General features: G+C 44.2%; 1 protein-coding gene across 1 annotated transcript in view; it reads right to left on the reverse strand.

The window, feature by feature from the left end:
- CDH13 (cadherin 13) overlaps positions 1 to 13,383 on the reverse strand; it is a 999,893-nt gene that overhangs the window by 618,673 nt on the left and 367,837 nt on the right. The window contains exon 3 of the mRNA XM_004280100.4: positions 11,531 to 11,739. Coding sequence (XP_004280148.1) covers positions 11,531 to 11,739 — 209 coding nt within the window. The remainder of the gene's footprint in view (positions 1 to 11,530; positions 11,740 to 13,383) is intronic.

Here is a 13,383-nt window from a genome sequence, read left to right on the forward strand (position 1 = left end):
GCTTCTCATCGCGGTGGCTTCCCTTGTTGCGGAGCTCGGGCTCTAGGCGCATGGAGGATGAGAGCTACTACCCAGACATCACTGGATTGTTCTTCCAAGAGGGTAGATAGAACTGAATCCAGCAAGGAACCAGAACCTGTGCCGTCAACGCCAGGTGTGGGTGAAATTGCAGCTTGCCCTTCGTCTCCTTTTGCTGATGATCCTTCAGCTCTACCATCTCTCACCTCCTTCGCTCCTCCCGTTAATAACTCTTCTTGCCTGTGCGCTTGATGCCAACACCTGCATGCCAGCTGTTGTACTGTACTATTGTACTTTTCAAGGTACTGCACTGTAAGATTAAAAATTTTTATTTTTTGTGTTTGTTTTTTAAGTATTATTTGTGTGAAAAGTATTATAAACCTATTACAGTATAGTACTATATAGCCGATTATGTTAGTTGGGTACCTAGGCTAACTTTGTTGGACTTAGGAACAAACTGGACTTACGAATGCACTCTTGGAACGGAACCTGTTCATACGTAGCGGACTTACTGTATTATTATTACTGTTATTATTTTTAAGTAGCATCCCTAGAAGGTAGGACTTCTGTTAACAGGAGCAGAAAAAAGACAAAATAAGCCTGATGAGGTTGGGCCCTGGCCAGAGGCTCATTCCTGTTTGTTTGTGTGATAGCTTGAGACTAGACTTGGCTTTGTATGAACAAGCAATTGAGTTGAGGATCAAACAGCATCAAAGTGTGGCCCAAGAGGAGTTGCCACCCTGTCATGTACCACAAATCAAGCCCGGCTCACAGAAACCTGCATGGGCAGATAGAGGATATGGTTGGCTGGAGGCATAATGCTCTTCTTTGCTTTATTTTCTCCAGATGCTCAGGCTTCTTCCTTAAAAGTCTGGGTGAAGAACACATAATTTAATTAACCCATGTGCTTGGTGGAGGGAGACTGAGTAAGTGGTACATCCTCTCAATGTTCCTTTGCTACCGAGTTTTCGAATATTGAGACCAAAAAACTACACAGAGACAGTCCATGGTCTGTATCAACAACTGTGCCCTCTTATCGTTGAAAATTTTTTGTTTGTTCTTTCAATCAGAATTGAGAACCGGACTTTTGCAGAGTGGCCTAGGAGACATTTACGTTTGAAAATCTTGTGTTGTTTCCAAGTGGTTCTACTTCCAAAAGTTTTATTTATGAGGAAAGTTTTTAAAAAGTGTCATGACAACACAGGGCTCCAACTACCAAAAATTTCCTTAGAATTCTATCTCAGATTTATAAGATTTTTTAAATTTCTAATCAGTTTGAAATTTTCCTACGTCATTTCATCTCCAATAAGAGCAGCCGTGCCAACTGGCAAAGACCATGGTGATCACGTATCTCCATGTGCCAGATAAGAGGCGAGTTTAAAAAACAGGTTACCACCTCTATACTTACACTTAGAATTCACTTGTATTTCATTTATGGTAATAATAAAAGATAGGAGGTTAGAAGTATATCAGAGAGCCTAGAAAAATATGCATTCTATCACATTATCTTATCCCATCAAAAATACTAGGTGAAAATTTCTCTCTGATGATTCTATATTCCTTTTACTTGAAAAGCCCCAAGCAGCTGTTGGAAAGCTAGCTGTGGATAGAACACTGGGCCTAGGGAATCACTGTCAGTTTGAATGCTGAGGTGCCACTTGACCTGCTCTAACACCTGAGACTGACCGACCTCTTGACGTCTTTGAGTCTCAGTTTCTTGACTCATAAAACAAGAATAACACCATCTGCTTCAAGGTGTTGTTGTGAGGATCAAATCCATATAATAAATACTAAAATAAAATTTTAAATTATAATTTAAAAAGTATAAATGTAATACATTTTCACTAGACTCTAGGACTATGAAGATGAATGAGATAAGGTCTGAAATAAAGGAACTCAGGGCCTAAGGGACATTTGTATTTAGAAACCTTGTGCTGTTTCCATGAGGTTCTTTCTCCAAAGATTCTATTCATGATGAGAGTTTTTAAGTGTTGTGATAACACAGGACTTGTCCACCTACCTAAAATTTCTTTACGAGTTTTTGCTCAGCTCTGCATTCATTTTTTATTTTCTAACCACGTTTTAATTTTCCTGTCATTTCATAGTCTTTAGAGTAGAACAGAAAAGCATTAGTTCCGCTGTAAATGTCAGTATTACTAAAATAGCAGGGACTGCATAGCATCAGAAGGCCCAGGCCCAATTTCCAATTCTGCCACTTGCTGACAGGATGATGACATTGGCCAAGTCACTCAACATCTCTGAACCTGGGCTACTTCTGCATCAGCAAAGTAGGAAACAGTTTACCAGTGGCACAGGCTGGCTATGAGGAGCAGAAAAACAGACGTGTATGTGAGAACATCTAAGACAATGTCCTGACATGTAGTAGGCCCCCAGTGAATGACTCTTTCCATTTCTCTTTCAAAATTTATAAATATTCCAGCAGAATTCCATGGCAGCCCTGTCTAACTGATAGCCAATTTCTACTTGTGGCTATTAAGCACTTAAAATCCAGCTAATCTACACTGAGATGTGCTGTGAGTGTAAAATACATACTGCATTTCAAAGATTCAGTATAAAAAGAATGTAAAAAATTATTAATAATGTTTACCTGATTACTTATTGATATATCTTAGGTAAATTATAATATGTTTTAGGTTTTATATATATTGGGATAAATTTATTTATATATATATACACACACACTTCATAGATACTCTCCATATCTATTTAGATATATCTGTCTATATGTCTATATATATGTATATATGTATATGTAGAGAGATAGAGATATATATAGATATATCTATATAGATATGGAGAGTATCTAGATATACAGAAATAGATATAGAGATATATCTATACAGAGAATATCTACATCTATGAAATTTAAGCTAATATGCATATATTGGGTGTGGGTATGTGTGTATGTATATATAAAATATATACATTGGGTATATTTATGGTTAAATATATATATGTTAAATATGCACTATATATGGTTTAATATATACTATTTTTTATTAGCTTTATTTATTTATTATTTTGGCTGTACTGTGTCTTAGCTGCGGCATGCAGGCTTCTTAGTTGAGGTATGTAGACTCTTAGCTGCAGCATGCATGTGGGATCTAGTTCCCCGACCAGGGATCGAACCCAGGCCCCCTGCATTGGGAGCGGGGAGTCTTACCCACTGGACCACCAGGGAAGTGCCTGGTTTAATATATACTACTAAAATTAATTTCATCTGTGTCTTCTTCTAATGTTACAATAAGGAAACCTAAAATTACATATGTGGCTCGCATTGCTTTTCTATTGGCCCACACTTCTGTACAACATAAAATCTTGAGTCTTCACAAGCCAAAAAGAAGCTACTTTTAGTTATCTAGACTTTCTATGGGATCAGTTATTTTTCCCCAAGCATTTCAATTAAAATTAATCTTCAGAATATAGTTTTCTTAGATTCTGATCCACAAAGCAATCTGTTATCTCCTTAAATTAATGAGTCGAAGGATGTCTCTTAGCTACTATATTTGAATAGTATCCTGGAGCTAAGAATCATAAACATAACAATTTAGCTGTGTGTCAAAATGTAACAGCCTAATACCCTATTCTAGGCCCAATTCTTGGATCTGTACCATAATTTTGGAGCTATATATTTTCCCCAATTTGGGTAACAGTTAAATGGATACTGATTTTCCTTAATAGTAAGTGGGGAGGCATTTGCCATGAACAGAGGTCCTCTGCAGGTTTTTGAAGTTAACACTCTTGTTAAATCAGAGCATATTACATATCTACAGCTTTAACTCTTCATTTCTTTACGGCCACAGTAAATGCACGGATTGGTTCTCCACCATGGTGGTTATAAGACGTATTTCATGGGAGCAAGATGGATACCACTGACCAGCCTGACAGACTCCAAGCCCCTCCCAGTCAATGTGATAAGATGTGGAGACAAGGCTATTAATTTTACCATAAGCTGGTTGCTCTCATTCTCAGAGATGCTTTAAACAAATGAAGTCAAGTCACATGGATGCAGTGTGACAGGCACTTTGGGGGTTAGATGGTATAGTGGCCAGAACAGAGAAGATTCAAATGGTTGGCTCAGGAATGATAAAAACTGGAGTTTATCTCAGTAACAAAAGTGCAAAAATATTTTTGTCTAGAATGTGTGAGATTAGTAAAAATGGAAAAAAATATGCATAAGTGACAGCAACTGGGTACTTCAGTGAAGAATAAACAATTCGTGATTGAGAATCTGCTGTTAGCACTGAACCCAGTGTACAATACATATTTTTTCAACTTCATGTACCCCATTATGGTATATAAGCAAGGCCAGGGTATCACTGTACAGATGAGAAAACAAAACCTCAAAGCAGTTAGGTGACTTTTCAGTGGCACATGACTTATTAAGTACTAAATGTTTGATTAAATCCCAGTTTGGAGTCATTCCAGGTCCCGGTTAATTAATATCATCCACAACAATTCAGCTAAATGTCCCAGAGCACATACATATGCAGGAACAGAGGGGCACTCAGCCGCTGCTTTTGAGCTCCTAGACTCACCGTTCCAAGAGGTACTTAACAAATGGAACCTTAAGATTCTGCAAAGCAGTGGATTTAAAAGGTATAATTCCCCTGAGGATCAAGATACATAATTAACAGCAATATTAATATTGGCTTCTGATCAGTTGATGACATATTTTATTTTAAATATTAAAAATAAAAACAATGGTTTCTCCCAAGTTTCTCCTTCCTCTACTTGCTCCTTTTATTTTTTTGGAACTGTTTCCATTATGATTCTTGGAACTGGATTAGGAGCCAAACTTATGCCTTTTTGTTTGTTTGTTTGTTTTTTTTGCGGTACGCGGGCCTCTCACTGTTGTGGCCTCTCCCGTTGCGGAGCACAGGCTCCGGACGTGCAGGCTCAGCGGCCATGGCTCACAGGCCCAGCCGCTCCGCGACACATGGGATCCTCCCGGACCGGGTCACGAACCCGTGTCCCCCACATCGGCAGGCGGACTCTCAACCACTGCACCACCAGGGAAGCCCCAAACTTATGTCTTTTAAATTGCATGCTTACAGTGGTAATGATCAAACAAGGTAAACAAGCCTTAAATTTTGCCTTTTCAATTTCTGTCATAACTTTCTCTGTTCATCTTATTTTTTTTCAGGGATTTTTTAAATGGCCAAAAAAAGGGGAAAATAATTTTTTTTTTGCATTTAATTTAAGCAACTTGATTAAGAGACCAGTTTCCCTTTACTGAGAATACCATGCACTGACTTCCAGTTAAGAAGTGTAAACTGTTTGTAATTAACTTCTACATACTTCAAGTCTTTCGATGTTTGTTAAGTGAACCCATAGGAATAAAGAATCCTCTCTCAGAAGTTCAGTCAGTGTTTCACGTAAGTTCATGTATAATCTTGAATTCTCTAGGTTGTGTAACTGACAGAATTTGGTCTTATTGGAAGGGAGGAAGGATTGGGTTGTCTGAATTTGCCCAGTTCACTCACTGTGCATGTATTACAGTCTGACTCTAATGATATGATGAGGAGGAATAACTGGCTTTCTCGTGGCCCTCACTTTGTGCTCAGCACTGTTCTAAATACTTTGCATACGTTTACTCATTTAATCCTTGTGACATCTCTGTGAAGTTGATACTATTATGAGCCTATTCTACGTCTCATGGAACTGGAGCAGAGGTGGCAAGCGTGGCACTGGGAATCATGCCAAGGTATCCAGCTCCAGGGCAGTGTTCTCAGCCTTCCTGCATGGAAGCCAGAGCCCTGAGTTCCAGAGCTCAGAATCGAGACGAAAACAAACACAGAAAAATGAGATGGTTAAAGTTTAAGGCTATGATGGGGGGCAACCAGGCAGGGCTCTCTGAGGAGCATGGAGGAAAAATCACTTAACCAGCCAGGGGACAGTCAGGTGTCCCTGAAGAAGAGAAATCTTGGCAGGTCCAGAAGTTTCCAAAGAGTTAGCCCTGTCAACTGGTGCTGGCCATGGGGCAGCTGGGGCCACGGCGAAGAGGGCATAATCCAGCAGGAACGGGAGGGAGAGCTCGGCCAGTTCAAGAAACCACATGTGGTTTGGTATTGGGGGGTGGGGGCAGAGTTCAATGCAGGGAGTGGTATGAAAGAAGGGACTCAATCTACTCATGCATTTATTCAAAAGACATTTACTGAACACCAACTATATGCCAGCACTGTGCCCGGTGCTGAAGATAGAGCAGTGGACACACCAGGAAGGAAGGAAGGAAAGCAGGGAGTGAGAGAGGGAAGTAGAAAGCAAATGGACTATATTCCTGCCTTCAGGGAGCTTATAGGCTCATCAGGGAGCCACACTTTAAACATCCTTTAAATAAGGAAGTAAGTGCTTAGTTACCAACTAAGAAGAAGGCCAGGAAGGAATAGAACAGGTGCTAGAAGTGAGACTAGCAGGGGAGACCTTCCTTTGGAACGGGTACCAGGGAAGGCTCTGGGAGGAAGTAACATTTCAGCAGGTCACGCCACTTAGAAATGAACAGGAATCAGGCTTGAGAGAAGGCTGTAGAGACCAGGCTAGACTGTAAAGGACCTTTTCACACATATATAAAGACTTCAGAATTTATCCCAAGAGCCAAAGAGCCTGATGAGGAAGGAAGGGCCCATTAGGCAGAGGAGTGATGGGATCAGATTTGCACTGATAACCCCAGTCTGGGGGCAGGGAAGCCTGATTCAAGCCTGCAGCCTGTGGGCCTCCACAACTCTCCCTTCTGCTACATGCATGTCTCCTCCTTTGCTCATGAGACCCAGCTGCCTGGGTCACAGGTGTCTAAATTCTAGAGTTGCTTAGAGCGTGAACTCTCACATTTCAAAATGTGTCTGGTACCTACAGTCTCTTTAGCTCCCAAACATCAATTCAAAATAAATTCCTGCAAGCTCTCTGATGTTCTTACTTCCCAGCCTGACTTTATTGAGTTCTTATTTGATGTCAGAATTTGGTGCCATAATCTACAGTTATGTAAGCTACAAATTCTTAAATTAGAAATAAATAAACGGCATATTTTTTCCCCAGGCTTGAAACGTGTAAATGAGGTTGATGAGTCCCATTTACACCGACGGTAAAGACATCTCTATCCAAGATGCAAAAGGAATGAAACACAGAGCTTTTCCATGTAAACCTTTGGAGTTCTATATTCAAGGTAAAAATAACTAACCAATTAATAAGTAAGTAAATAAAAGCAAATGCTCTCTTGTCTTCACGTTCACCATTGCCAGGCAGTGAGGGACAGCAGTTCTAGTGGGGACAAGCCACAGTTCTGTCCAGACATACTTCTGTGAGTCAAGTTCATGATCACATTCCACAGGCTAGAAAATGTCTTTGTCCATGCATGGTTAACCCTGGCCCCCTCCCTAACCATCCCCCCTTGTCTGTCCAAAGACAAGGGATTAAACTGCTCCTCCACCCATGCAGATCTAAGATGATCTTACACGGACCAGGAAGGTACTAGCTTCTGGGCAACCCATTAAAAAGGCAGCAATAGCTTGAGCATCTATAATTAAAGCATTAACAATCAGACTTCACAGATTTGGGCTACAGGCCTTCCCGTGAAACGGGGTCACAGGGAGCAGGTAAGGTAAGAGAGGCACATCCTTTTTTTGTGTGTGGGTGGTACGCGGGCCTCTCACTGCCGCGGCCTCTCCCGCTGCGGAGCACTGGCTCCGGATGCGCAGGCCCAGCGGCCACGGCCCACGGGCCCAGCCGCTCCGTGGCACGTGGGATCCTCCCGGACCGGGGCACGAACCCGCGTCCCCTGCATCGGCAGGCAGACTCCCAACCACTGCGCCACCAGGGAAGCCCGGCACATCCTTTTATTAAAGAATTGCTGGGCTCCAGTTACTGCAGCTGAATTGGGCTTCACTGGGGTTACATTTGTCTTAGAGAATCCTTCCTTCCCAAACATAGTGATGTGAAACCACCCGCTGTGACATCTCTCCTGTTTTGATTGTGCTGGGTGCCCCAGCGCCCTTGTTTCTCTCTTCGGCCTCACTTTCTTCTTCTACCGCGAATCTCTGGTTTCTGTGTCATGGCCTCAGAGAGGACATTTAGCCCATGGTTCCTTATCCTTTCTCGAGAGGTTCTAAAATAGTGCCATTGACGGGACAGGCCACCTGGTGTCTGGTGCTGAGCCCAATGGAATGATTCTGTGATAGAGGCTCTATTCTTAACCCTGCTTTGTAGATGAGGATGTTGAAGTGCAGGGAGATGAGTGGCTTGCCCAAGGTCACATCATCATAAGTGGTGGAGCAGAAATTTGAACCCACTTAAGTCTGACACCAAAGCCAAAGCCCCACCACTATGCTGCTTTTCCCCCAGATGTTTACCCAGAGATCCATCCCTGTCTCTATCAAGATGTCCCCAGGAGCTGCCAACTCAACGCATCAACGCTGGACTATTCACCTTTCCCAACCTATCCTTCCCTGACTGGTCCAATCCATCTCCATCCTCCTAGGCTAGACAATCTGGAATCATCAGGACGCTGAATCTTGGCTCTTTCTTCCTTCAAACCACACCTTCCACTGGTTGTTCCCCTCCATCGCTACTGTATTGCTCTAACTCATGCCCTCACCTTTGGACCCATGGGTAGCCACCCAAGGGGCACAGTCCTCTGGTGAGCAAAGTGGCAGGAAGGAGAACGGGTAGAGAGGCCAGAATCTCAATCTCATTTCTGCCAATTTCAAGCTAGGAGATCCTGGCCAAGTCCTCACATCTGTAGGAAGGGAGCGCCATCAGCAGCCTCACAGGGAGGTTGTGAGGGTTAGGAATAACGCCCATTAACGCATACCCTGAGATGCACACACTTATGAGAGTCCCGCTAAACAATACAGGTTCTCACTCACCTCTCTGTGCCTCGGTTTACCCCAGTTTGTAAAATGGGGACAGTAGCATGTGCCTCATCGGTGGTGGGGAGATGAGTCAGCCTCTGCGGCCCGTGAGTGCAGCACCCGGCACACAGTAAGCGCCAGGCACTCATTGGCTGTCGTTACCAGCCCCACCTCCCCTGCCCTCTCGCTTCTCTAAAGGCACAGGGCAGCCATCACCACTGCCTCCCTACTTGGTACTTAATCAACATACATGTTCACTTTCTCTCCCCAACCAGGAGCTGAGCTGACTAGTGTACTTATTGCTTTCCTTCTCTAGCAGCTGGCCCACTCTGCCACACAGAGTAGGGCTTCAAAAATACCAACTGGGTATCCGTGAAGGACTGTGCTTTCCTTAGAGGGCTTCTCTGGCTAGCTATTTTGTTTTCCTAGCCTTCTCTTTTTTGGGACTTTTTGTATTATGGACACATCTGGGCAACTTCACAAGGCCGATTTTCAAACCTCATAGAATTACTGGAGGTGGGAGATGAATGCCCCGTTCAGCTGGAGCCTGGCAAACTGACCAGGACAGCAGCCTCCACTGTGCTTTATAAGAAGCAAACGATTGCAGCCAAGCTATGTGGACGGTGTGTTCAGAAAGAGACAAATGAGAAACAGCTGGGGCTCCCAGGAGCTTTGCCTCCAGAAGGGTGTCTTTCTGGAACTCAAGAGACCAGCTCTTCAAGACTGAGTCTCTTGGTAACGATCCTGGGTCTCCAAGCCTATGAAAGCAAAGTTTTGTCCTAAGAAGTGCCTCCAATCCCTTCTACTCTGCTGTGAGCTAAATAATATGATACTGTCTGTTCCAGATTTAAAGATAAGCTGTCAATCACAATGAACAATATTCATCTAAATACATCCTATCCTGGATGTGAACCCCCTACTGTGAATCTCCGTGCCGTTTACTTGTTCCCAAGAAGCACTTTGTGCTGCACATTCTGGCAGTTTTGTTGCTTTCGATATTTGCAAGTCATTTATATCATGAGTTAGTGAGATGCTGTGAAAATGACCACGGCTAAGTGAGAGATAAGCTCGCTTTTGTGGTGCCAATGGATTTCCACACTGGTATGTATTCACCGAGATCCTATTTTCTTTTGAAAACATCAGTGGCACACTGTGGATTCATTTGTAGCTTGCTATCTACCCTTAACTCACAGATTCACAGATATAAAGGGGAACTACAGAGCTTGTCCAGTCCAGGGATGGCAAATATATTCCAGCCCTACAAACATCTCTAAATGACCAATGGATAGTAGCTTCCAGAAGCATTGTATTGGGAGAGATACTCAGGTCAAGCCAGGGGTGATTAGCAGTATCTGCCACGTATATGGTGACAGAGTGGGGCAGCACACGTGCCACTTACTTGCCATTGCAGACAGTTTAACTCCTCTAGTCTGCAGATATATGACTCTTTCAAGATCACACACACAGCCTTGGCAGGAAAGCAACACTCACATTGCCATTTGTACTGTCTCTGCTCCCCAGCTGTGGAATCGGTGTTCACTCCACCACTGAACAAAATTAGCAGATAAAGCAGGGTTATGGGGAGCGTGGCAGATGGAGAAAGGCAGTGGGAATCACAGGCTTTAAAAAACTGGGTAAGAGCAGGCCAGGAGCAGGTAGGAAAAGGCCAGCCGCACCAGGCTGGGGACACGCCATTATTATTGTCATTGTTTTGCCTGGGTCTCGCTGGGTGTCATCCCTGTCTATAATTGAGAAGCCACAGAGTCTCTGAACTCCTGGTGAAGCAGGAGTAGGTAAGTCCATTGTACCAAATGTTTCTGGATGACACAATCAGGAAGCCTGAAGGGCACTTTGTGGCATTCCTAAAGTCACATGTGTGCAGGGGCAGAGATCTGCATACATGTGCATGCGGAAAGGAATGGGTACCAGTGCATGGCAAAGGGGCAGCGCCATATGCCATGGTTGCCTCATATACAACTCCAGTGGGCGACTCTGGTTCTTGCCTGCCCAACATCCATTTCCCTTCCTTAGATGACAGCACCCTAACTTACTCTGAGTAACTAATGACCCTTTTTTTCACTCTCAGTCCATATGCTTTAGGTGGGGCTGAGTCTACCCTGGTTTCGGGGCAAGGCATGTGACCCAGACTTAGCCAACCAGAGCCTCAGGACCAAATGGACACGGTAACTGGCTCAGGGATCGACACACGCTCTAAGGACAGCCAATGAGATTCGATTTCAAGCTTGGGTTGCCAGTATCAGGAAGAGATGCTCTCTCAGGTGACATCAGACTGAGAAAATGAAGTGGAGCTGCTGAGACCTCCACACAGGGAAGCAGGGATGGTTGGGACTGTCTAAGAGTAAAGACAGTAGAAGGAAAATGGAACCACAGATGGATAAGACCAAAGTTGATGTCGTCATCTGGGCACGGATACATAGCCATGCTAGCAGGCAAAGCTAACCCTGAAATATTTGTCACATGACCCGCAAAATTCCCCCGGCCAGACTGTGTTTTGAGTTAGGTTTCTATCATTTGCAAACAGCAAAAGAATCTTGACCAATAATAAAGCAAAGACCCATTTTCCCCATAAGACATACAGACCGCAATGTTCCTCCTTGGACCCAACTTATCCCAAACAGTTATATTACCTGCAAGGAGCCCCGGATGTCTTTCCCCCCGACAATCACGAGTTCTGCCATGTCTTCTGCATGGGGAGTCTGGGCGTGGACGAATAGAGTCTTGCCCACTGCAGTTATGTTTCTCAGGGCGACTAAGCTGCCATCATTGTTCACCTTGAAGTATGGGCTGGAGACCTCATAGTGTAGCTTGTCATTTCCCTTACAGTCACTGAAGGTCACTGGCAAAAACAAAACACATGAACAGAAACAGGAGTGTGAGTAGGTTGGGCAGCTCAGTCCTGGAGCTATCTTTGACCATTAAATGTGGATTACCACTCTGCATTCCAGATCCACAAATGCTGCCCCTTATCCCACAGCACCCTCTTGTAGCCATATGGCTCTGACTGTGCTGAAGGACCTCACTCAATCAAGAATCGTCCTTAATCACCTCCCATGGCCCAGACAGGTGCAAAGCCCTTTGATGCACAAAGAGAACCTCTTCCCTGCCCTGGAGTGTAGTGAGTTAAGCGTACAGTCAGATATGGTGGAGTGATGTTTGAGGACACGATCTCCTCCCTTCTGTATGAGGTGCTGTGCAGAACCAGAGAGTTCAGGAGCCTTGAGGGACAGCTTCATAGACACGATATCTGAGCTGGGTCTTGAAGATGAACGGGAAATTAGAAGGCCCCTAAGAGGGTATTGGGGTTCTAGGTTACTCAAAGGCATGGAGATGGTGAAGTAACAAACCAGACTCAGAGAAAGAGAACTAACTCAGTGCACTGGGACCAGAGGTGGACTTGAAATGATGCAGGGCTGGGGAGGTGGAGAGGCTGGAAATGAAGCTGAACATGTCCTTTAGATACAAATTAGGAAATGCCACTAAGTTAGGGGGCTGCCTCATAGCCCTGAACTATTTTTAGTGTGGACAGGGTCAAGGTCAAGTGTGTGTTCTGGTCCATAGCCCTGAACTATTTTAAGTGTGGAGAGGGTCAAGGTCAGGTGTGTGTTCTGGTTCCAGTGTAGATCAGTGCTTCCCACGGGGCTGGGGTGTATCAGAATCACATGGGAGATTTGTTTTTTAAGTACTGAGCACCCAGTCCAAAGATTCTAATTTAGTAGCTCTGGGTTCTACAGAGCGGTTTGGAGAAGGGCAAGAAGACAAGCCAAGAAAACTGTTAGTCTGGTGTCATACCAGTGATGCCTGGCCCAGATCAGGACAGTGGCTGGAGAGATGTGAGGGCACTTCCTACAGTTGCATGGCTAGGTCGTGTCCGAGAAGCAGCCATGCTGGCGGAACCGCATGGAGCTCAGGGCCGTTACCATGAGCAGCAGCTGTGACGGCTCATCCGTCACGCTTCCCTCTACGGTGCGTGTTTACTTAGTGCACGATTCTGTTACTACAGGTATCACCACTTATTGTCTGTATGTGTGTATGCCTGTCTGCCTTCCTCTGTAAACTCTGGGGACCCTGTGGGTAAGCGTGGAATTGTACTACCTGCTTTCTTCCCCACCCCCACTTTTTTTTTTTTAGCTCTCTGCTAAACAGTCTCGTTTGTTCGTTTACTAAACCTTTAATTGGAGCGTAACACAGATACAGAAGAGCACATAAATCAGAATGTACAGCTCAACGAATTTTCACAAAGTGGGCACATCCGTGTGCCCAGCGCCCAGCCCTAGACACAAAATATTACCAGCCCCCCTTCCTCCCCCTCCCCGAGTAGAATCCCTACCCTCCTCCCCAAAGGCTACACTATCCTAACTTCTAATACCATAGATTAGTTTCATTTGTACTTGCACTTCATGCAAAGGGAATCGTAGAGTGGGTGCTCACTTGTGTCTGCCTCTTTCACTCAACATTATGTTTGTAAGATCCATCCAAGTGG

The sequence above is a fragment of the Orcinus orca genome, chromosome 20 (genome assembly GCF_937001465.1).
Source record: "Orcinus orca chromosome 20, mOrcOrc1.1, whole genome shotgun sequence".
NCBI classification, from domain to species: Eukaryota; Metazoa; Chordata; class Mammalia; order Artiodactyla; family Delphinidae; genus Orcinus; species Orcinus orca.